At 30.3% G+C, this 27,096-nt stretch overlaps 1 protein-coding gene across 1 annotated transcript in view; it reads left to right on the top strand.

Annotated features, from left to right (window-relative positions):
- LOC143250025 (cytokine receptor-like) overlaps positions 1-27,096 on the top strand; it is a 95,744-nt gene that overhangs the window by 68,293 nt on the left and 355 nt on the right. The window contains exons 3-13 of the mRNA XM_076500661.1: positions 589-937; positions 3,272-3,583; positions 5,407-5,539; positions 8,207-8,391; positions 8,940-9,103; positions 10,987-11,143; positions 12,099-12,184; positions 12,580-12,817; positions 14,230-14,535; positions 16,121-16,270; positions 25,894-26,049. Coding sequence (XP_076356776.1) covers positions 823-937; positions 3,272-3,583; positions 5,407-5,539; positions 8,207-8,391; positions 8,940-9,103; positions 10,987-11,143; positions 12,099-12,184; positions 12,580-12,817; positions 14,230-14,535; positions 16,121-16,270; positions 25,894-26,049 — 2,002 coding nt within the window. The 5' untranslated portion in view covers positions 589-822. The remainder of the gene's footprint in view (positions 1-588; positions 938-3,271; positions 3,584-5,406; positions 5,540-8,206; positions 8,392-8,939; positions 9,104-10,986; positions 11,144-12,098; positions 12,185-12,579; positions 12,818-14,229; positions 14,536-16,120; positions 16,271-25,893; positions 26,050-27,096) is intronic.

Below are 27,096 nucleotides of genomic sequence, written 5' to 3'. Positions count from 1 at the left end.
TGAAACCTCAGACAAACTACAGGTTCCAAAGAAGAATTGTGTAATTAGGCACTTTTCTTTGCATTTTTAATACATGCCAGTTTAACACTCCTACTAAAAGTGGGGCCTGATAGGCCCCAGAGCAACTTGAAAGGTTATTAATATTAGGCTAATAATTTTGTATTTCAATGAAATTGCCATTTCATTTAATGAAATGAAATCAAATGAAATCCCACTTTTCGTAGGAGTGTTAAACAAAACAGTGTCATTTTGGTAATCAGGTTAGAATAAAAGAGAATTACTTTCCATCTGATATTGGTAAAAACATTGGTTGAAATAAAAAGTATTTTTATTATTACTTTGATGGTAAAGCTCATTGTTCTCAAATTTTATTTCCAAAATGTCTGAATTCCTCCAATATACACTGAAAATTTTGAAAAATAACATGGTGTGAGCTTGAGTTGAATTAGCGTGTTCCTTTCTGTAAATATGGTGGAGTAATCTTATGTAAACTGTGTTCAAGGATTTTATTGTGTTAGTTCTTGAAAGATAATTATGTTTATCAGTGTGAAAGGTAATATCTTATTGATGTTTTTTTCTTCTCTCTAGGTAGGGTGTTGAGAAGGCAGAGGACTTGAAAGGTAAAAAGGCTCATCTGTCTTCAGGCCTGATCAGCACCCTTTTGACACCTCATCGATTTCAATGTCCAGTATGAAGACAGAGCCAATGGACTTTTTTTTTGTTACAGTGAATTCATGTTAAAGTCCATACTGTTGTAAGCAAGAACTGGTTTGTGTTTAACCATTCTACGTATATTTACGAGAGTTGAGTGAACTGCAAAGAATGAAGAACAGATTTTGGTGCAGCTGGATGTGCATTGTTCCACATCTGTGTGTTGTTCTTAAAATGGTGGATCTTGCAACAGCCTGTTGGGGTAATAAAGCCCAAAATCTTGGAAGTAAGCTTCTTCTTAGTTTTGTTTTTTTTGTGTGTGGGAAAAGTTTTACAGAAACAGGTTCCTAAAGTAATATTTTTATCAATCTTCATAGTATTTTAAACTTCAACTGACCAAGGTATCTTGTATGGAATATTGCCCTAATATGTGTGTGAGTACCCCTATATTAAAATGAACTCTTTATGTGATAACACATTCAGTCATGACTATACAAATGTGGACAGCGATTCAAAACGTTCAAAAGGTTAAATAACGTCATGGTGATAGCAGATCAGTATACACGAGGCTGCTCAATGTAATAATGCCAAACCAGTAAAATTATTGATATTGATGATAATTTTGCTGAAACTAGCCAGTTTTCAGATATTGCACTGTGTTTTCAGTTATTGAAATCAAAAGCCTATTAAGCATGAAGTTTTAATGTGTATCATGTTGAGGTTTTCTTATTTCAGTTGTTTTATATGATTTACAAATAGTTTTTTGTGAAATGTTTTCGATAAATGTTCAGAACATTTTCTTAATGGTTTTGGATTTCTCTTCACAAGTTGTACTCCCACACCAACGGTTCATCCACATCTACACTCCCCAAGTGATGGGAGTACTTGTTTTGTTATGTTTAATTTTACTCTTCATGTTGGGTGTTGTTGCTGTTTCCTCCCTTGTCGGGCGAACACAGATTATAAAATAGTCTTCGTTTACTCATTCTATACAACTGTTTAAAGTAGCAGCAGATTTAGAGGGCAAGCGCTTTATATGGAAACAGTTTTGGACATGTAAATGAGCAAAGCTTGTGACATCCACAACTCCTGTAAATTTTAGGTGGAATGGAATGCATCAACACTACGTTTTATATTGTTTGGCATTTTGCAGGTAGTGTGATGTCATGATTCATTAAATCGCTTATGAAGAAGGATATGTAACAGTTGTTTTCAACACAAAATATTCACACTTTCAGGTTATAAAAAATTTTTCCAATTGGAGAATTTTGATTTTTCAAGATGGAGATATCTTTTATACTTACACAACTTGTAAACAAGAAAAAATATGGATCAACTTGTGGTACAAGGACCATATAGATAGAGACCTCCAACAAGTCTTACCTTAACTGTTCTGTGCAAACTGTAGCATGTGTAACAGGTGAGAATCCACAATCGCAGTAACGAAACACATCCACATGTCTCGGGCAACATAATCGAGAAAGATCTTTGCATGATAAAGGAAGCGAGTCGTGTTCGTAGGTTGCTTCCATGACATATCTGAATAACTGTTGCATACTTTGAACAGCTGGAGAAGTAAATGAATATTCTTGCTGTTGGATACCAAGATATGCCAGTCATATTAGTCTGAGACACTGCTCATGGATTTCTGTGAGATTGGATAAACTGTTGAAACGGGTGTTGGGTAATCATTGTTCTTGTATACTAGAAGGATTTTAGAAAATAAGAAGAGAGTGGTGGTGGGATTTTGACATGATAGTCTCATAGCAGTCTTTTATAATGTAAACTATACTGCAGAGCTATTGGCAATATGCACAGCTGTTGGACAGAGCATGACTGGAACTGGTAAGATGGACAGTAATGATAGGGTTAGCCCCAAAATCATTTTAATTCAATGTACTCAACTTCTGCATAGTATAGTGTTGAACAGTCATATTAAAAAAACAAAAATTATTGTGAATTAATTTTATGTTAATTAATTATGTATCCATCTCTTAACTCTAAGTATTATACATTAACTCAGAAGAAGTGAAATTGTTTTTTAAAGAATATTAAAGTGCATTTCACAAACTTATCTCAGAAGATATATGTATTTGTTTACTCATACTTAGAAGCAATTATAGTATTTCTTAGTTTGTAATTTTGGAGATTTAGAGAGAGGGCTCGGCATGGCCAAGCATGTTAAGGCGTGCAACTCGTAACCTGAGGGTCACGGGTTTGCATCCCTGTTGCACCAAACATGCTCACCCTTTCAGCCGTGGGGGTGTTATAATGTGACGGTCAATCCCACTATTCGTTGGTAAAAGAGTAGCCCAAGAGTTGGCGGTGGGTGGTGATGACTAGCTGTCTTCCCTCTAGTCTTACACTGCTAAATTAGGGACAGCTAGTGCAGATAGCCCTTGTGTAGCTTTGTGCAAAATTAAAAAAAAAAGGAAAACAATTTTGGAGATTTAGAGTATACATTCATCACATTCAGTTTGTTATACATTGGTTAGGTAACCAAATTCACTAATATTTCAAGTCTCATACTGTGGGTATCACCAGGCTTAACAAAAAGAAACAAATCAATGAAAGTAATGGTCAGTAGGGTTATATTGTGATCTTTGTTTTGTTTTTTCAGATTTAACAAGTGATTATTCTATTGAAGTCGGGTCCACTGTTGACCTGAACTGTACTTTGCATCAGCATCAGTTTGTACTGGATCACAGGAACCTTCAGAATGAGACATATTTTGTTAATTCTACAAACTTGGAGTTTCGCTTCAATAGCACAACAATTCCTCGTGAATATGTTCACATTGTGAATCCGTTAACTGCACGGCTTCAAATACCTAATGCGAGTATTGCATACTCTGGAAAATATTATTGTAACTTGAAGCTACCAGAGAAGAAGAAAGATATTACAGTATGCTTAAGTATCATCTTTGTTGGATGTAAGTTGTTATTATTCTTTAAAAATATCCATTGGTTTGTTGAGTTTTCTTTCTGTGTTCATGTAATTCTAACATTTCCTATTTCCTCCTTCTTTGTTGATTGGTGTTAAAATTGAGGGCTTCTAACCCTACTAATTGGGGCTTGATCCTTACACTGTTGCAAAAAATTAATTAAATCATACGTGTTTCTTAAACAAGACAGATTATTGTTTTTGAAGGTTTAATAGAAGAGTAATCTCAGTCTTTGGGTTTAAAAAACCCTAGTCATTGAAAAACTTGCTCATACATCACTGTTATTTCTTAAAGACTCAAATTAATGCGAAATAAGGAATTACAGATATTCTTGAGCTTGTAATAAATGCTAGTTGTTAACTGAGATCAAAATATCAGTTACTCAGGCTTCAAAAGTCTGCATGTAGTGTCTGTGTTGTAAGTTTGGACATTTAGTATTCAAAAGAAAGGTAACTGAGCACCATGTTATGAATTATTTGAGTGTCCATTAGTTATATCTACTGTGCTTACTGTCCTTTAGGTTTCACATCTGTACAGCAACATGTTTAGTTGTTATGCGAGTGTACACATTGTTTGCTTATGTTTCATGTTAAACATAAAAATGTGTGGAAAGAAACTTCATGTTTTATTGTAAGTTGTTAAGAAAAAGTTAGAATATTCTGACAACTTACACTATATAACAAAATTTTTACTTTTATACAACATTACAAATAACAGTGACACAAAGTACTGTTTACTTTTCTCACATGGTAAAGCCCTCTTGGTTATGTTAACATTCTAATTACTTAATCCTATAAGCACCAAGAGTCACTACCAAAATGTCATGCTGTATAAAGTCTGTTAGCCTATGACTAACAATTACACTATATAACAAAGTTTTTACTTTTTCTTGTTCCTGGGCAGAAAGTGCTATTTCCCAATTGTTTATGCCTGAAGTCAATGGAAAAGACCTATTTTTTTCTTGAAACTTTGCTTTTGTGACTTGGGAGCATTTAACAAAAACATGATGGGAGACTATATTTGGGGGCTGATATGTGAAAGTAATTTACATTGCAGTCACAAATCTCGAAAAACGTCTAAACATTTTTGTATAACTTTAGTATAAAAACATGTAAATCTTGATTCATATGTTGTTTTATTCAGACCTTATGTAAATGAAAATGTGCAAATTTGTCCGTTTTTACGTAGAAAATAGGTTAATTTCTAAATTTCATTATCCAGGTCAGAAAAGCAAAGTTTGAAGATAATAATGGCCATTTTCTGTACTTTTACAACATAAGCAATTAAGAAATAACACATACTATCCAGGAACAAAATTTGTGTTACATAGTGTTATTAAAGTTTGTTGGCCAATAGCTTTAGCAGAAGTTGTACAAACTAACTTGTGTGTGTGCTGTATTATTGTAGAAATAAATTGGTATCAGGTTTATGATAATATAAAGGCTTGTTTTATCTGTGTTCTAGTTTTGGCTAGGTATGTTTTATACATCGATTTGTCCATATTGCAATATCAGTACACAAAATTGGGCTTTATTTAAAGGAAAAATAACCCAATCATAATACAGTATTATCTTTGCTAAAATGTGTAAGCCTTGTTTTTACCTTTTATCTTGTATATAAAATTTTGTTTACACACAAGTTATGTCTTTATTTAAATTCATTTCAGAGCTAGATATGACAAAGATTTCTTTGTTCCATCATATCATGAACATCACGTAGAATTCTTCATGTCTTGTCCATAAACATGATTTATAGAATTCTTTACAATGTCACATTATAAAGAATGAACACAAATTTCTGATACTTTATAGATAAACCCCGTGAAGTGGACCAAGAAAATTTTTCTTGTCTTAGTAAAAACTTTGAGAACCTAACTTGCTGTTGGGTACCACCCTATAACCCTGTCAGAACAACTTACACTTTGAAGAGTGATGTGAGAATAGGGTAAGTTTGTCATCTGAGACCTTCAGGTTTATAGCACTCAACATTTTACACTTCCTGATCTAACTCAGATAAACATGAGATATCTCATTGCTTCAACCAAACTGATTAAATTAATGCTAAAGTAGGGTTTGGTTCAATAGAAAAGTTACTTATTTCCCAGTTTTTGCTCATAATTTGTCTTGAATAATAAAAAAATGTCTTTCCTATTCTTAGCCTATAGTGAAATATAATCTTTTTTTTTTTTTTTTTCCAAAACAGTTTTGAATCTTGTTTGTTTAATATTTGAACCAAACTTACATGCCAAGTAGTTAGAAAAGAAATTCCATTGGTTTTGTACCAACATATTGTAGTGCTATAGTAGATTGAATTTTTCTTACAATAATTGCAAAATTAGCCTTAAGCGTTTTTTTTGTTTTTTTTATCACGTACTGGTTTCTGTAATAAACTTTATGGTAATATTTGTGACATGGAATGTGATATCTAACTTTTTCTTGTTGAATAAGGTGTAATTTTTCTGTTTATTTGACTGGTATGATAAATTTATTAATATCTGTTAAGGTTCGTTTCAGCCGTCTTTATTGATGTTAATTGTATGTGAGTAGTAGTTGTTACATTATAAGCAGGTGTGACCGCATGTGAGTAGTAGTTGTTACATTATAAGCAGGTGTGACCACATGTGAGTAGTAGTTGTTACATTATAAGCAGGTGTGACCGCATGTGAGTAGTAGTTGTTACATTATAAGCAGGTGTGACCACATGTGAGTAGTAGTTGTTACATTATAAGCAGGTGTGACCACATGTGAGTAGTAGTTGTTACATTATAAGCAGGTGTGACCACATGTGAGTAGTAGTTGTTACATTATAAGCAGGTGTGACCACATGTGAGTAGTAGTTGTTACATTATAAGCAGGTGTGACCACATGTGAGTAGTAGTTGTTACATTATAAGCAGGTGTGACCACATGTGAGTAGTAGTTGTTACATTATAACCAGGTGTGACCACATTTGATGCTCTGTGTAACCTTCTTGTATAAAAGGGTATAAATTTATTGAGAAATTAACCCGTCCCAGCAGTATCTTAAACAAAAGACTGCTTCTCCTTGCTTTGCCAGCACAAACTATAAATAGATAGAGCAAGCTGGTATTTTTTGAACACACCACTTTGAGACAGATATGCCTTGTCTAAAGAATGTTGTATAACACTTTGTTAAAGTTGTGATTCCTTAGTTTGTTATTTGGCCATTTGCCAACTTCACGGTTCTATGCCTCATACTCAATCAGCAAGTATATACTATTTTTAAGGGTTTATTTTTTTTCAAAATTGGAGAAAGAGATAAAAATTAAAATAACTTGTCATGAAAAAACAAAAAAAGAAAAATGTTTGTCAGGTGTCATATTTATCAGATGTTTTTATGTTAAAAATATATTGATTTATTAAAAAAATTTGTTCCCTTCTGATAAATGTTTCATTCATTTCTTTTACCAGTTGTTTGTTTATGTGATTCTTTTAATCTTGATGAAATAAAAGATTGAAGAAATTGAAGTGCATCCCTCTAGTGTAATCCAGAGTATCTAACCAAAATGTAAGGAGATATTTCCTGTACTCACAGGGTCCCATACTAACTTGGAAATATTTGAAGTGCTCAAGGTTAAAAATAATATTACAAGTACTTGGAAAGTAATTTCAATTTCGGAACGTTTTGAACACTTTCCCATAAATGCTTAAACATTTATGACAAAATTCTCTGACTCATAAATTGGAAACCGCATTGAGATTATTTGCTGGCTTTTGATTTCCTGCCCTCAACAGTTCTTTGTAGAGACATTAGTTGTTCAGATAGGAAACTTTAAAAGTGTATGCTTTGAATACTCGTAAGTCCATACTGTTTTTTGTACCTTCTATTTTAACAATGTTTGCCATTATTTAAATTGTGTTCTTATAATTAAGAATACAATTCAAATAGCATTTTGAACACATTTTTAAGTCATAATTTTTTATTTCCATTTACCTGTTTTTTAATAAAATATGGAATACACAAAGGATATTTCTTGAAATTTACTAAAAATATATGTGTGTATAAATATGGATTACTGTATTACCCTCTTTCTATGGTATTCAGTTGTAGGGGATTTTAAAATGGAACTTTTCAGTTCGTAAAGATTTAATTTTTGTCTTTTTAATCTTTTTTTTTCCCTAAGTATGCTGAACGTAGAATGCACAGAGCTATTTTTACCATCTGCTGAAAAGACGTTTGTAGTCTGCATGTGTGTATACATATTAAAAGCACCACCAGGATTGAATTAGGATTTGTTTTCATTTTTATTCTAGTTTTGATTGGTAGCCCTCATTAATATTAAAGAATGCAAGACTTAAGATTATCTTGTGCATATCTAACACAACAAGAAAATTCATTGGCTGAAGAGCAGTGTTAGAGCTGCATGTTACCAAACCAACCAAACACCAGTATTTACATTCTTGTGGTGCTTTGAATATTTATGTATCAGATACACTCGAGAAGCTCATACCAGTATATGTATATATTGGGTAAAAATGTGTAGCATGTGATTGCTGTATAATTTGTTTATTTAGACTATTTTATAATTTAAAAAAATACTGTTGATAAACTTGACAGAAACTAAGTGTTCTGTATTTGTGTACTGCTTTCAGAAATTATCTGGTAGGGTCCAAAAGCTGTCCCAATAATACAGGAGTTAACGACACTTGTTGCCAATGGCGATTAGACACCAATCCACCTTATCACAAGAACAAGAAAGAACTGGTGTTCAAATTGACCGGACGTAATCATCTAGGAAATGTCACACAGAATATCATTGTCGACCACTACAAGTTTGGTATGTTGAATTTTTCTCTTTTTTTCTCCTAGAGTTTACTTTAAAAATTTCTGCTACTAGATGTTAAAAGGGTAAATATTTTTGAAGAAAACTGGTTTTGATAATGTGGTCAGGCATTAATAGGTTGATTTACCACTGCCTAATCAAATCATAAAAAATCCAGTCTCAGTATTTTTTTATTTTTTTTTCCTTTCTTCAGGTAAAACATTGTATTTTGGTAATATAAACTTTTAAACGGTGGCTGTCGTCAGTGATGTCGAGAAATATATGGTGACTGTCGTCAACTGATGCTGCTACCCGCAATGTTCCCACTGTTTAAGGGTTAAAAAAAATTGACTACACTTCATCAGACAATATTTATGAACTAGCTTATAAACTGTAAATGTTTTAAATAAACAATACATCATATGAATATAAAGATTCTAAAATATTACTAAAATATTCTCAGCCTAGTGTATTGTTTTATTTATTAGAAGTTTTAACAGATAAACACAATAATAAAAGTTAATAATTATAGCTTAATTTGTCTTCTGTTTTTTCCCTAAAAGTTATTCCTAACAAACCGTGGGGACTGCAGGCTACTGGAGAAACACAGAAAAGCATCAAACTCAACTGGTTAAATCCAAAAGACTTTGACATCTGGAACTTTGAACCTGGTCTTGTATACGAACTTCGCTATAAATCAAGGAGTGATGACAACCAAAAGTGGAAGGTTTGTATCTGAATTATTTCATTGTGTGCAAGATAATGGATTTTATTGTTTTGTTTATAGAAAACTGAAGAAAGAGGTCACTTGTGCATTGTTTAATATCTTATTCTGTCTTCTGTATATAGCTTATCCTGGTGGGCCTATTATGATATGACTTGCAACATTCATTTGGTTAAATCGAACCAGTTCAAACATTTGCAGTCCATGTGCTGTAGTAGAATGAGTGATAACCTCTTAACAGGAAGAAATGTTAGGTTTCCAAAATGTTGAAACTTTTATATCTATCCCCAAAAATATGGTAGCAAATTTGGGTCACTTGGAGACAATTGAAACTGAAAAGGAAACCATGCAATTACTTGAGCTCAACTCATCTGGCTCTAAAGAAAACCAGATAGTATCCAATGATAAGCATTTCATTGCAAATTCAGCAGCAAAGTTCCTGATAAGTGAACTTATATAGTGGCTGTGACTCAAAGTTTTGCATTTCTCTCAGCAATCTCACTATTAGTAGAACAGTTCTTCAGTATACTATGTCTTATAACTTTTAAATGCAAGTCTTGTACAGTCTCCCACTTTGTAGAAGCTGAAACAGCTGTTGGTTTGGTACGCAATGCATACCTTAAATAAATTGCCAGTTACTGTGTAACACTTAAAATATTTAGGCTGTAGATCAAAATGCACTTTTTATTCCCTTTATGGACTCTTTTATTTTAACAGAAAGTCACTTTAATAATATCCAAGAGCATGTATACTTTTTCTGATTCAGAATTCATTCTATTCATCAATCCTAGTATCACTTAAGTTTTGCTGAGTAGTGACACCTAATCGTTACAGAAAAGTCATTAGATTCTGTTGTGGAACTTGTACATTGAAAAACATGAGAAAACATTAGAATTTCAATTAATAAAGGACTAGTATTTCTTTTAACATTAGACACCTCAGTATAGCAATCTTTATAATCATTCTTAGAACCCAAGGTTTAGGTTTAAAGCTACTTTATGTCAGTCTACTCACATGTTTTGTCAGGTTGTTCTGTTAATTTACTTAGTGACTTCACAGGTTATAAAATTTTCTCCAACTTAACCTTTTTATGAGCTAATCAAATTGAACTACTAAGGAAATGCAAATGAATAATAGGATTTGATAAAAGTTTCCAAATATAAACTGCTGGTGAGCTTGAATGAATACTAGCAAGTGTGTATTTGATTATTTACAGTGGACTTTCCATATGTAAACATTTTCTCAGAATAGAAATATTCGGTAGTTTTAGTTTTGATACATTTGAAAAACTATCGTACATGTTTTCAGATATCATGCCAAATAGTTCCTGCTTAAAGAAATAAAAGGAGCATTCTTAAGCCAAGAAAAACTGTTTATTATTTTGTTTTACAGCTCCTTCATGAGTTTGTGTATTTTGTTGCACTTTGAGCTAGATTGAAAAGTTTAAAGTTCTTGAGTTTTGATATTCTGCAACCAAAGAGCCGAATGTAGGGTAAATAAAAATTCTCTTCTGTAGTTTACAAATGAATGTTCCTTATTTTACTCGGTACTACACCAGATAAATAACAAAAGTACCTGGTTTAGTTGAAGTTGTACCAACTTATTTGATGACATTTAGTTAACAAAGACAGTAATACGTTTTTAACAATGTTTTTCGAGAGGATGGATACTAAACTAATTTGTAAAAAAAATGGCATTTCTGAGGTCTACAGAGATAATTTTGTTCTGTGTTGTCAATATTTAATGAATGTATATTTTGAAATATAAATTTTAAACATTTTCTCTCTCATTCTGTTTTCTGTGTGGGTGTGTATATGCAAGTATATGAAAGGTTTACTAGCTGAACTCAGCAATTAAAATCAATGTTTTCTCTCTTCACTTTACAGAATATTAATGTGGGAAAAGGGAGACAAACATATAATCTTACAGGGTTGATTCCTAATACTGTTTATGAGTTGTCTGTTCGATGTCGTTCAGCTAAAGCAGAAGGTGAAGAAATGTGGAGTCAGCCTGCTGTTATAATTGCTCGTACCAACCCGGACGGTAAGCCTAGAACAAATGTTTAGGCTACTCAGTAATTTTGTTTCCCTGCTATATTAGTATGAGATATATTTTAACTTAAATAAGATACCAGGAAAACTGTAAACAGTATGTGTTTTTGTAATATAACTGGTTACTTCTCCATTTATAGTTTTCTACATATTTTTTATAGTTTGAGAGAACACAAACAAGACACTAATGATGCTGTTCGGAATTATTTTTGTCACCTTTGTGAACAGCCCCCCTCTAGTACAGCTGTAAGTCTACGGATTTACAATGCTGAAAGCTAAAAGAGGGTTCGTTTACCCTCGGTGGGCTCAGCAGATAGCTCAATGTGCTATAAGAAAACACTTTTTGAAGAGCAAACCTCTAGGTTGTTTTGTTTAAATAGGTTTTTTTGTTTTAAGTCACATTAACAAATAGTTCTTATTAATGTAACAATAAATAACATAAACTTTTGAATAGAATTCACTATTTTGTACTTGATCTTGTTATTAAATTGGATTTTATAAAGTACACCACTTATCATCTTCACACTTATGATGTTTAGGATATAACGTTTTGGTACCATTTTTAAAATGTAACTTTTGTTCCTCGTCAATAATTATAGAAATATTGCTGAAGGCCGTACAGCTATTGTTTCGTAAAGCCATATCAAAATTTCATTCTACTTAAATGTTTTACGTTTAGTTAAAAGAAATTATTATAAATGAAGGTATAGTTTGTGTGTGAGAATCTGTATTATATTATTAATACCCTAAGTCTTCTCTGCCTCACCTATTCTGTTTGTTTTATAGCATAAGCTAGTTTAATGTTGACAGTTTTTTGCTATTTGTTTTTACTGTTTTGATGTCTAATTATGATATTTTAAATAGAATTAACAACACGATAAATACTTTAAATTGTGACTTTTTTAGAACTAATAACATTGAACGACTTATCCTTGTTATATTTTCAGTGCCATATTATTTACCAAATATCACAAAAGGATCCTTTGAGATAAAGAAACTAAGTACCAGCAGAAGTATAACCTTGCATTGGAAGGTATGTTTGTTTCTGTATTTTTTGAAAGTTCTTGAAGTTTATTGGTCAAACAGACATTTTGTGACTGAATATTCATTCTAAACATACCCTATCAAAAACTGATTATGGTAAACTGACGATGAATACCACCGTCATTTGGTAAATTGAATACATTAAGCTCACACATTCTAAACATACCCTATCAAAAACTGATTATGGTAAACTGACGATGAATACCACCGTCATTTGGTAAATTGAATACATTAAGCTCACACTAGATACGATAAGTGAATTTAATATTTAGGCTTAAACCTTTGGAGATCATTTTTTTTGTGATTATTGTAACCATTCTTATGAATTTGTTTCATTATCTTAGATAGTGTTAATAAAGTCTTCTTTTTTGTTTCTTGTTTTAGCCTGTACCTCCAGAACATTACAATGGGCAAGACTTTCACTATGTGATCACCTATAAGCCTGTTTATAACACAATGTGGAAGAGAGAAGTGTTGGAACAAACTGTGGAAGTGACAGGCTTTAGACATACTTTTACTGATATGGATCTTAACACAGTGTACTACTTCAAGTTTCAATCAGCCAATAAAGAAGGTTTATCTAGCAGCATGGTGGACATTACTGTTGATAAAACAAAGAACTGTAAGGATACCTAAATGTTGTTTCTTTAATTTGATTGAGACCCGTATAAACATTTGTAACCAATTAAAAAACAACAACTTAATTTCTAACTGTTCAATTTAATTTTCTCCTTGTCTTGTGACATCTGTTTTGCCAAAGATAATAGTAGTCAGTTTATTAAGTCAAAACTATACATATAATTCAAAATTAACAAGATAAGAAATATATACATTCTAGTTAAGTACATTTCTTGTTATATATTTGTTCCCCCTGTAGCTCACTTTTTAAGTGTTAGGGTTCATAATACTATAAATTCAATTTCTTCACCTGTGATTAGTGAATCACATATACCCCAGTTGTGTAGTTTTTTTTATTTAGCAACAGACAAATCCTTGTGTTCACCTTTTGTTCTGCCTTATTTGTTTTTAATAATAATAACGTTTTACTTCCAAACTATTTTGTAAATATCTTTATTTTAACTATTACTTTCCCCCTCAAAAAACAGACTTCAGGTGTTAAAGGTATTTTTTTTACCTTAATAATAATTTTTGTTCATATATTGAGTTTTTGGGTTATTAAATAAATCCATTTTTTTTAATAACGTTGTCACTTAGTTTTTGTTCTATTTCTATATGGTAACTTTTGTTAGTAAGGACATTTGATTAAAAATTAGTAAATTATATAGATCAGAACTAAATAGGAAGCTTGTGAACTACTGCAGTAAATTTGATATAATTAATTGACAAGAAGTACCTAATATTTTAAATCTTAAATACATTTGAATTGATGCCACCCCTTGGTAGCTCAATGGTAAGTCTGAAGGTTTATAACTTAAAATATTGTTTTGGGACCTGGGGTGGGCAGAGTACATTGTGTAGCATTGTGTTTGACAAATTTCATGGGTTGATGAACCTAAAATAGTTTATTTATATGTTTCATTTCATCCATGTTGTTCTGCTGTGGACTTGTGAGAGAAAACAGAAATTGTCATTTTAGAACCATAAACGGAAGATGAGAGTTTCTAACTGCCACATTTCTTAGAACAGTTATTCACTGTTTTCCCCATTCGCTGGTTTTACGGTGTGGCCTATAAATATGGAAGTATATTATGTTGGAGAAATTTTTAAAAAAGACTGAAAATGTCAGGCAGGGAAAAGTACTTTTAACGTGTCAGTGACTACAGTGGAATGAGATGTGTAAAACCTTTATCAGTTCATTGGATTATTCTTTTTTCCACTGTCTCGTGAAGTTTGGGAAAATATTTATTTTTGTGATGGCACGTATTAATAGTTTGAATGACGTGACACTTTCTCTACTTATCTTTTTTTTCGTTAACTATAAAAACGTAAAAGCAGAAGTCTAGTTAAGAGTGAAAATTTGTTTCTAATTTTTATTTGTACGTTGATGGAATAATAATTTTATATTTTTTCTAGTGCCCATTACACCTGTTGAGGTTACTGCTATGTCTTATGGTAATGGAACGTACCAAGTGAATTGGGATTACCCTGAAAGAGAGAGATCTGTTATCACTAGGTTTACCATCTACTGGTGTCCGAATCTGCAGCCTCATCCTTTCTTGTGCAGACTTCCTATAAAGTGGATGACTGTTCCTGCCAACAGCACATATGCGAATATTCAGCTATCTGATGATGTCAATTATCAGTTTGCAGTTTCAGCAGATTCAATAGAGAATAGTTCTGGGATGAAGAGAATGTTATGTATTGTACCATACGAAAAAGGTGAGAAATACTGGGTGAGAAATACCGGGTAAGAAAAAAAGGTGAGAAATACCGCGTGAGAAAAAAAAAGTGAGAAATACCGCGTGAGAAAAAAAAAGTGAGAAATACCGCGTGAGAAACAAAAAGGTGAGAAATACGGCGTGAGAAAAAAAAAGTGAGAAATACCGCGTGAGAAACAAAAGGTGAGAAATACGGCGTGAGAAACAAAAGGTGAGAAATACCGCGTGAGAAACAAAAGGTGAGAAATACCGCGTGAGAAACAAAAGGTGAGAAATACCACCGCGGAGAAACAAAAGGTGAGAAATACCGCGGAGAAATACCATGGAAGGAGTAAATTCCTCTGGAAAAAAAAAAGCAGGATATTTAATTTGAGAAACATTTCCTTTGTTTATTCATGGGAAACAGTAAGAGACACCTAAGATGAAATAAATGTAATTACTAACTATATCTATAAAACTGTACAAATTCTGAAAAGAAAATACTCAGTTTTAGTGTGTGTGTGTGTAAACCTATATAGACAGTTACTGTTAATGAAGAGTGAAACTTCGTTAATTAATTATTGAAACATGTTAATCAAGGTGGTTATATCCTCGTGTTACTTCTACCATAGAAGTAGTGATGTACATTGTACATACATAAAAAGCATTATGTAATTTCTGTGTTAGCAGTAACAACATACCCATGTGAAGAGTTTCTGAGCAGTGATACATGTGTGTTAAGTACAGTAAAAAACTTAATAGTAGGGTCATGATGAAACAAAATGGTTCTACAATAATTGTACATTTAAAATCACCTTTAAAATGCCTCAATATAAACAATGACAATTTAACTATTGGCTGAACAAAACTAAAGCTTACTCTCTGTATCAGTCTAATTTGTTATATACATGTTTGTAACAATGTTTTAAAACAACATAAGATCTATTTGTTCATTTCAGCTGTTCCACATACTAAAACTAAATTAACTTTTAAAACATTTAAATCCAGCCCTTCTTATTTATATACTTATGAAGCTTTTTCTTACTCATTTAAGTTTACTTTTCCGTTTTGCCACATCCAAAGATTTTAGTCTGAGCAACTTTCCTAGACAAGTATACAGGATAAATGACCAATAATATCACTAATTCTTTCACAGAACTCCTGTGTCTCTGGTCCCAGTGATTGTTTTATTGCACTGAAAATGGATAATGTGCTGTTTTCGACATGCAATTAAATTTGAGGTTAGGCAGGTATTTTCCCTGATGGATAATAGTCACATCGGTTATATGTGTGCCCAATGCTTAGCATTGCTGAAACACAAAAACATACCTGATATAAAGGAAACAAACAAGTATAGTAAAAACTTTAAGACATGCAAGGATCAATGTATACATAACCAAACAAACTATAATTGTATAGAAACTTTTGAAACTACAAAAAGAATTGAAAGTCAGAACTACAAAAACTGAATTATTTAAAACTTAAATAAAATTATCCCTACTTTAGTTCATTTGAACATAATTATAGTGATTTGTCAAATTTTGGATGTGTTTAACTTTGTTAAACTGTGTTACACTTCTCAGTATTATTAATGTTTATTTTTATAGCTCTTGACAAGGTTCAAAATGTGTACGTCCAGAAGATTGCCCAAGGCCTTCAGGTTGAGTGGAGGTTAGCATGCAGTGCTCAGAAGAAAGTTGTGACACAATACAAAGTGGAATTTTGTCGGGTGAAGAGTAGACTACAGGCTTGTGTTAGTAAGTAACATTTATTCCCTTTTAAGACATTACATCAGAAAGAGCAATTTTAATAACGTGAAAGGCAAAGTTTGCTTAATGGTACTGTAGTACTTTAGTATCTACACTTCTTATTCAGCTGAAATAGTGCCTTAACCATTAGAGTAATAATACTTTCATACACTATAGTTATAAAGAAAAGTTTCTGTAAATGTACTTGTTGTTAGTAAACCATGAGATTTTAACTATGAAACACTCTACCACTGTGACAACCATGCCATTTGTGATGTTGAAGATAACTTATGCCTCAAACATTTTTTCAGTAAAGCTGGCAGCCTCTCAAACCCTGCTCCAGTAGTTAAAAAAACGTTAATGACTATATTATACATGCTAAGTAACAATGAATCAAATTACTTCATCAACTGTGTTATGCAGGCTGAGTAACAATGAATCAAATTACTTCATCAACTGTGTTATGCAGGCTGAGTAACAATAAATCAAATTACTTCATCAGCCATCATCTTATAAAGGCTAGGTAACAAAATGAATCAAATTGGTTCATCAACTATGTTATGCAGACTGAGTAACAATGAATCAAATTACTTCATCAGCCATCATCTTATAAAGGCTAGGTAACAAAATGAATCAAATTGGTTCATCAACTATGTTATGCAGGCTGAGTAACAATGAATCAAATTGATTCATCAGCCATCATCTTATAAAGGCTAGGTAACAAAATGAATCAAATTGGTTCATCAACTATGTTATGCAGGCTGAGTAACAATGAATCAAATTGATTCATCAGCCATCTTATACAGACTAAGTAACAATGAATCAAATTGGTTCTCTAACCACATCACACAAGCTAAATAACAAAATGAATCAAGTTGTTTTGTTAACCACATTACACAAGCTAAATAACAAAATGAATCAAGTTGTTTCGTTAACCACATTACACAAGCTAAATAACAAAATGAATCAAGTTGTTTCGTTAACCACATCACACAAGCTAATTAACAAAATGAATCAAGTTGTTTTGTTAACCACATCACACAAGCTAATTAACAAAATGAATCAAGTTGTTTTGTTAACCACATTACACAAGCTAAATAACAAAATGAATCAAGTTGTTTCCTTAACCACATTACACAAGCTAAATAACAAAATGAATCAAGTTGTTTGGTTAACCACATCACACAAGCTAAATAACAAAATGAATCAAGTTGTTTCATTAACCACATCACACAAGCTAAATAACAAAATGAATCAAGTTGTTTCGTTAACCACATTACACAAGCTAAATAACAAAACGAATCAAGTTGTTTCGTTAACCACATTACACAAGCTAAATAACAAAATGAATCAAGTTGTTTTGTTAACCACATTACACAAGCTAAATAACAAAATGAATCAAGTTGTTTTGTTAACCACATTACACAAGCTAAATAACAAAATGAATCAAGTTGTTTTGTTAACCACATTACACAAGCTAAATAACAAAATGAATCAAGTTGTTTCGTTAACCACATTACACAAGCTAAATAACAAAACGAATCAAGTTGTTTCGTTAACCACATTACACAAGCTAAATAACAAAACGAATCAAGTTGTTTTGTTAACCACATTACACAAGCTAAATAACAAAATGAATCAAGTTGTTTTGTTAACCACATTACACAAGCTAAATAACAAAATGAATCAAGTTGTTTTGTTAACCACATTACACAAGCTAAATAACAAAATGAATCAAGTTGTTTTGTTAACCACATTACACAAGCTAAATAACAAAATGAATCAAGTTGTTTCGTTAACCACATGACACAAGCTAAATAACAAAATGAATCAAGTTGTTTCGTTAACCACGTCACACAAGCTAAATAACAAAATGAATCAAGTTGTTTTGTTAACCACATTACACAAGCTAAATAACAAAATGAATCAAGTTGTTTTGTTAACCACATTACACAAGCTAAATAACAAAATGAATCAAGTTGTTTCGTTAACCACATTACACAAGCTAAATAACAAAACGAATCAAGTTGTTTCGTTAACCACGTTACACAAGCTAAATAACAAAACGAATCAAGTTGTTTTGTTAACCACATTACACAAGCTAAATAACAAAATGAATCAAGTTGTTTGGTTAACCACATCACACAAACTAAATAACAAAATGAATCAAGTTGTTTCGTTAACCACATCACACAAACTAAATAACAAAATGAATCAAGTTGTTTCGTTAACCACATTACACAAGCTAAATAACAAAATGAATCAAGTTGTTTTGTTAACCACATCACACAAGCTAAATAACAAAATGAATCAAGTTGTTTCGTTAACCACATTACACAAACTAAATAACAAAATGAATCAAGTTGTTTCGTTAACCACATCACACAAACTAAATAACAAAATGAATCAAGTTGTTTCGTTAACCACATCACACAAGCTAAATAACAAAATGAATCAAGTTGTTTGGTTAACCACATTACACAAGCTAAATAACAAAACGAATCAAGTTGTTTGGTTAACCACATCACACAAGCTAAATAACAAAATGAATCAAGTTGTTTTGTTAACCACATCACACAAGCTAAATAACAAAATGAATCAAGTTGTTTCGTTAACCACATCACACAAGCTAAATAACAAAATGAATCAAGTTGTTTCGTTAACCACATCACACAAGCTAAATAACAAAACGAATCAAGTTGTTTTGTTAACCACATTACACAAGCTAAATAACAAAATGAATCAAGTTGTTTCGTTAACCACATCACACAAGCTAAATAACAAAATGAATCAAGTTGTTTCGTTAACCACATTACACAAGCTAAATAACAAAATGAATCAAGTTGTTTCGTTAACCACATTACACAAGCTAAATAACAAAACGAATCAAGTTGTTTGGTTAACCACATTACACAAGCTAAATAACAAAACGAATCAAGTTGTTTTGTTAACCACATTACACAAGCTAAATAACAAAATGAATCAAGTTGTTTCGTTAACCATGTTTTATAGGCTAAGTAACTGAACAAATCACATGTATCAAGTTGGTCCATCAACCATATTAAATAAGCCACATGTACATTATATCAGTTATTAGATACTAAATATTTTACTACATAATTTAATAGGTTTTCATTATTCTTTAACCATGTTACCAACTAAGTAACCAAGCCTGTGTATCTTCATTTGTCAAATGATGCCAGTGACTACATTTTGTAATACCTCTATTATATCCACATAATTTTAATAGCAACAACTGTATTGTGCAGAACAAGTAAAGTTATTCATATAGGCATGATGCAAATGTTTATTAAACTTTAAAGAAATCTACTGAAATTATGTAGAACACAAAGTAAAACCACATTTCATTAATTTCTTTGGTGAGGGGGAATTATAATATTCGGAGATTGTACTTAAACTACGAGTTTTGTCATCAAAACTAGTGGTTGGTTTTCACTTGTTTAGTTCCTCAGATTGTCTGCTAAAATTAAACTGTTTGTCAGTTTCTCAAAATGTATCACAGAGAGTAGCAGCAATTACAGTCTGAAAAGTTTAAAAGAAACTTGGAAGTTATTGTACTTACGTTAGCAGAGGGTAGAACACTCAACTAAAGTTGTTAGACCGATATTATACAAGGTGAAAGCACGTAATGCAGTAATAAAAAAGAGAAAATCTATTTCCATTCATGTAGCTGTACATCTTACAATTTAGTGAATTGTATCATTTGTGTGAAATAAAAAACATTTGTTTAAATAGTAAGTGTTTCTGGTGAGACCATACATGTTTGGGACAGGATATGCCAATTTTATTCCACCTTACTTATTACAACTGTTAAATTTTTGATGCAAAATTCCCACAACAGCAGTTTTAATTTTTTTAATTACTTTCTATTATCTGCTTGTTTTAGCTAATAAAAGTAACAACTCTAAAGCATTTTAATTTGAAAAGATTAAGGAAATTTTTATGGTAGTTTAGGCATTCTTTTGACTGTAAATAAATATTTTTTTAGTATTTAGTTCAAGGGAAAGAAAACTATGTTAATATGGGTTTTATTTGTTGTTTACCTGTACGTTCATACAAAACTGATAGAGGGAGTTACTGATTGTCACAATGTTAACACAATGGAAACTGAAGTCTGACAGCGAAGATAAAACACACATTTTATTTATGAGGTTTGAATGTTTCAATATGTATACTCTGTCTTCATAAAAATCTGAAGAAGGTGTTACAAAGATTATTAACTGAGTAACATCTAAGTAAACTAGTGATTATAATATTATAGTGTCTACTAACTAAGTAATAACCAAGTAAACTAGTGATTATAATATCATAGTGTCTACTAACTAAGTAAGAACCCAGTAAACTAGTGATTATAATATTATAGTGTCTACTAACTAAGTAATAACCAAGTAAACTAGTGATTATAATATCATAGTGTCTACTAACTAAGTAAGAACCCAGTAAACTGGTGATTATAATATTATGGTGTTTACAAACTAAGTAAAAACCAAGTAAACTAGTGATTATAATATTATAGTTTCTACTAACTAAGTAATAACCCAGTAAACTAATGATTATAATATTATAGTTTCTACTAACTAAGTAATAACCAAGTAAACTGGTGATTATAATATTATAGTGTTTACAAACTAAGTAATAACCAAGTGAACTAGTGATTATGATATTATAGTGTTTACTAATTAAGTAATAACCAAGTAAACTAGTAATTATAATATTATAGTGTTTACAAACTAAGTAAAAACCAAGTAAACTGGTGATTATAACATTATAGTGTTTACAAACTAAGTAAAAACCAAGTAAACTAGTGATTATAATATTATAGTTTCTACTAACTAAGTAATAACCAAGTAAACTGGTGATTATAATATTATAGTGTTTACAAACTAAGTAAAAACCAAGTAAACTAGTGATTATAATATTATAGTTTCTACTAACTAAGTAATAACCAAGTAAACTGGTGATTATAATATTATAGTGTTTACAAACTAAGTAATAACCAAGTGAACTAGTGATTATAATATTATAGTGTTTACTAACTAAGTAATAACCAAGTAAACTAGTAATTATAATATCATAGTGTCTACTAACTAAGTAATAACCAAGTAAACTGGTGATTATAATATTATAGTGTTTACAAACTAAGTAAAAGCCAAGTAAACTAGTGATTATAATATTATAGTTTCTACTAACTAAGTAATAACCCAGTAAACTAGTGATTATAATATTATAGTTTCTACTAACTAAGTAATAACCAAGTAAACTGGTGATTATAATATTAGTGTTTACAAACTAAGTAATAACCAAGTGAACTAGTGATTATAATATTATAGTGTTTACTAACTAAGTAATAACCAAGTAAACTAGTAATTATAATATTATAGTGTTTACAAATTAAGTAAAAACCAATTAAACTAGTAATTATAATATTATAATTTCTACTCACCAAGTAATAACCAAGTAAACTAGTGATTATAATATTATAGTGTTTGCAAACTAAGTAATAACCAAGTAAACTAGTGATCATAATATTATAGTGTCTACTAACTAAGTAATAACCAAGTAAACTAGTGATCATAATATTATAGTGTCTACTAACTAAGTAATAACCAAGTAAACTAGTGATTATAATATTATAGTGGTTACTAACTGAGTAATAGCCAAGTGAACTAGTGATTATAATATTATAGTGGTTACTAACTAAGTAATAACCAAGTAAACTAGTGATCATAATATTATAGTGTCTACTAACTAAGTAATAACCAAGTAAACTAGTGATCATAATATTAGTGTTTACTAAGTAATAACAAAGTAAACTAGTGATTATAATATTATAGTGTCTACTAACTAAGTAATAGCCAAGTGAACTAGTGATTATAATATTATAGTGTCTACTAACTAAGTAATAGCCAAGTGAACTAGTGATTATAATATTAGTGTTTACTAAGTAATAACAAAGTAAACTCGTGATCATAATATTATAGTGTCTACTAACTAAGTAATAGCCAAGTGAACTAGTGATTATAATATTATAGTGGTTACTAACTGAGTAATAACCAAGTAAACTAGTGATTTTAATATTAGTGTTTACTAACTAAGTAATAACCAAGTAAACTGGTGATTATAATATTATAGTGTTTACAAACTAAGTAAAACCAAGTAAACTGGTGATTATAATATTATAGTGTTTACAAACCAAGTAAAACCAAGTAAACTAGTGATTATAATATTATAGTGTTTACAAACCAAGTAATAGCCAAGTGAACTAGTGATTATAATATTAGTGTTTACTAAGTACAACAAAGTAAACTCGCGGATCATAATATTATAGTGTCTACTAACTAAGTAATAGCCAAGTGAACTAGTGATTATAATATTATAGTGTCTACTAAGTAATAACAAAGTAAACTCGTGATCATAATATTATAGTGTCTACTAACTAAGTAATAGCCAAGTGAACTAGTGATTATAATATTATAGTGTCTACTAAGTAATAACCAAGTAAACTAGTGATTATAATATTATAGTGGTTACTAACTGAGTAATAACCAAGTAAACTGGTGATTATAATATTATAGTGTTTACTAACTAAGTAATAACCAAGTAAACTAGTGATTATAATATTATAGTGTTTACTAACTAAGTAATAACCAAGTAAACTGGTGATTATGATACTAGTGTTTACTAAGTAATAACAAAGTAAACTAGTGATTATAATATTAGTGTTTACTAAGTAATAACCTAGAAAACTAGTGATTATAATATTAGTGTTTAGTGACTAATAACCAAGTAAACTAGTGATTATAATATTATACTGTCTACTGACTAAGTAAGAACCCAGTAAACTAGTGATTATAATATTATACTGTCTACTGACTAAGTAAGAACCCAGTAAACTAGTGATTATAATATTATAGTGTCTACTGACTAAGTAAGAACCCAGTAAACTAGTGATTATAATATTGTAGTGTTTACTGACTAAGTAAGAATCCTGTCAACTATTGATTATAATATTAGTGTTTACTAAGTAATAACGAAGTAAACTAGTGATTATAATACTATAGTGTTTACTAAGTAATAACCAAGTAAACTAGTGATTATAATATTTTAGTGTCTACTGACTAAGTAATAACCAAGTAAACTAGTGATTATAATATTTTAGTGTCTACTAACTAAGTAATAACCAAGTAAACTAGTGATCATAATATTAGTGTTTACTAAGTAATAACAAAGTAAACTAGTGATTATAATATTATAGTGTCTACTAACTAAGTAATAGCCAAGTGAACTAGTGATTATAATATTATAGTGTCTACTAACTAAGTAATAGCCAAGTGAACTAGTGATTATAATATTAGTGTTTACTAAGTAATAACAAAGTAAACTCGTGATCATAATATTATAGTGTCTACTAACTAAGTAATAGCCAAGTGAACTAGTGATTATAATATTATAGTGGTTACTAACTGAGTAATAACCAAGTAAACTAGTGATTTTAATATTAGTGTTTACTAACTAAGTAATAACCAAGTAAACTGGTGATTATAATATTATAGTGTTTACAAACTAAGTAAAAACCAAGTAAACTGGTGATTATAATATTATAGTGTTTACAAACTAAGTAAAAACCAAGTAAACTAGTGATTATAATATTATAGTGTTTACAAACTAAGTAATAGCCAAGTGAACTAGTGATTATAATATTAGTGTTTACTAAGTAATAACAAAGTAAACTCGTGATCATAATATTATAGTGGTTACTAACTGAGTAATAACCAAGTAAACTGGTGATTATAATATTATAGTGTTTACTAACTAAGTAATAACCAAGTAAACTAGTGATTATAATATTATAGTGTTTACTAACTAAGTAATAACCAAGTAAACTGGTGATTATGATACTAGTGTTTACTAAGTAATAACAAAGTAAACTTGTGATTATAATATTATAGTGTTTACTAAGTAATAACCTAGAAAACTAGTGATTATAATATTAGTGTTTAGTGACTAATAAACATGTAAACTAGTGATTATAATACTATAGTGTTTACTAAGTAATAACCAAGTAAACTAGTGATTATAATATTATACTGTCTACTGACTAAGTAAGAACCCAGTAAACTAGTGATTATAATATTATACTGTCTACTGACTAAGTAAGAACCCAGTAAGCTAGTGATTATAATATTATAGTGTCTACTGACTAAGTAAGAACCCAGTAAACTAGTGATTATAATATTGTAGTGTTTACTGACTAAGTAAGAATCCTGTCAACTATTGATTATAATATTAGTGTTTACTAAGTAATAACGAAGTAAACTAGTGATTATAATACTATAGTGTTTACTAAGTAATAACCAAGTAAACTAGTGATTATAATATTTTAGTGTCTACTGACTAAGTAAGAACCCAGTAAACTAGTGATTATAATATTATAGTGTCTACTGACTAAGTAAGAACCCAGTAAACTAGTGATTATAATATTGTAGTGTTTACTAAGTAATAACGAAGTAAACTAGTGATTATAACATTATAGTGTTTACTAACTAATAAACATGTAAACTAGTGATTATAATATTATAGTGGTTACTAACTAAGTAATAACCAAGTAAACTAGTGATTATAATATTATAGTGTCTACTAACTAACTAATAGCCAAGTAAGCAAGTGATTATAATATTATAGTGGTTACTAACTAAGTAATAACCAAGTAAACTAGTGATTTTAATATTAGTGTCTACTAACTAAGTAATAACCAAGTAAACTAGTGATGATAATATTATAGTGTCTACTGACTCGTAACCAAGTAAACTTATGATTATAATATTAGTGTTTACTAACTAAGTAATAACCAAGTAAACTTGTGATTATAATATTGTAGTGTTTACTGACTAAGTAAGAACCCAGTAAACTAGTGATTATAATATTATTGTGTACTAAGTAATAACCAAGTAAACTGGTGATTATAATATTAGTGTTTACTAAGTAATAACAAAGTAAACTAGTGATTATATTATTATAGTGTTTACTAACTAATAAACATGTAAACAAGTGATTATAATATTTTAGTGTTTACTAACTAATAAACATGTAAACTAGTGATTATAATATTATAGTGTTTACTAACTAATAAACATGTAAACTAGTGATTATAATATTATAGTGTTTACTAACTAAGTAATAACCCAATAAACTAGTGATTATAATATTAGTGTCTACTAATTAAGTAATAACCAAGTAAACTAGTGATTATAATATTATAATGTTTACTATAAACTGGTGATTATCATATTATAGTTTTTTGATTGTCATCTTTGTAATGTGATTTTCAGATCACGTTGAAGATGGAATGAATTTATTATAAAAGATTTGTCCCTTGTAAACAAAGTCTCAAGTTTTACACTGTTGTAGTTGTTTGTTTCTTAGTGTTTGGTTTTCAAACTAATTAAATGAAGTTATTCTGAGTTTGCAATTTTTTTCCCATTGGCTTGTTGGATGATAGTATATTGTATTCTTTTATTTTTTTTAATTTACTTTATGTGTTTGTCTTTTCAGTTTACAAAAATTGGACTTTCAAAGTTTATATCTCATACTTTTCCTTGTTTCTTACCCAGATTCCCAAACTTTAACGACTTATAATCAAGATGCTACAAAAGTAAACATAACCAACTTGGAACCTTTCACCCTGTACAGAGTTACTGTACAAGTCTTGAGCAAAGCTGGAATCAGTAGCCTTAGTGATCCAAAGTACGAGAGAACCTTTGCTGGTGGTAAGTTGCATTTATTTAATAAACCCAACATTTTAGTTAAATAAATACCTTTCAAATTATATATTTCATAATCATCAAATAAAATTGCATAGCCTTGTTTTACAATTTAGTGTTATATGTAGTCACAACTCTCGTTATAATTAACTCTAGAACTCTCTTACTGTCATGATTATGCAGATCATGCTGTTAGATAATGCTAACATAAAAAATGTGAAAAAATAACTGTACTTTCTTGATTTGTCCATATTAGTAGAGTATTTAAACTCGGGAAAAAAAGATATTCATGTTAAGTAACTTGAGATAACGAAGATGTCCAACTTATGGACCTTCAGAGTTGAGTCTGGAGAAAACAAGCTAAGCTTGGATTTCTATTAATATTAACCATCTATTTTTATATGTAATGCAACACAATTTAATTTTGAAAGATATGCATCTTGCCTAACTTTCAAAACTCCATCTATTTTCATACGTAATGCAACACAATTTAATTTTGAAAGGTATGCATCTTGCCTAACTTTCAAAACTCCATCTATTTTCATACGTAATGCAACACAATTTAATTTTGAAAGGTATGCATCTTGCCTAACTTTCAAAACTCCATCTATTTTCATACGTAATGCAACACAATTTAATTTTGAAAGGTATGCATCTTGCCTAACTTTCGAAACTTATTTTTTCTATAATTCAGTGATAACTTATGATGACAACATTATTTATAGTATGAAGTAACAGTCACAACAATGTGGGAGAGGCAAAAACAATCTTGACTTTTGTTAATGTTGGATGTGTACTATATGCTGCAGAAGCAAAAAGTGGGTGGTTACTGTACCCTGCACCCCACGTACATACATACACATAACCCTTCCTGTGGGTTAACTAATAACAAAATTATTAACAGTTTGCTACATTATTAAAGTTACTGAATTGGTCATAAAATATTGTGTGCACACAGAAATCTGTAAAATTGTGGATCCAGTAATTTGTTTTTTTGTAGAGATTTATGTGAAGAGAAATGTGTGGCAAGTAATATATTTTTTCTGCTTTATT

This window comes from Tachypleus tridentatus, chromosome 4 (genome assembly GCF_004210375.1).
Source record: "Tachypleus tridentatus isolate NWPU-2018 chromosome 4, ASM421037v1, whole genome shotgun sequence".
Classification (NCBI taxonomy): domain Eukaryota; kingdom Metazoa; phylum Arthropoda; class Merostomata; order Xiphosura; family Limulidae; genus Tachypleus; species Tachypleus tridentatus.
This window is presented reverse-complemented; position numbering and strand designations above follow the sequence as displayed.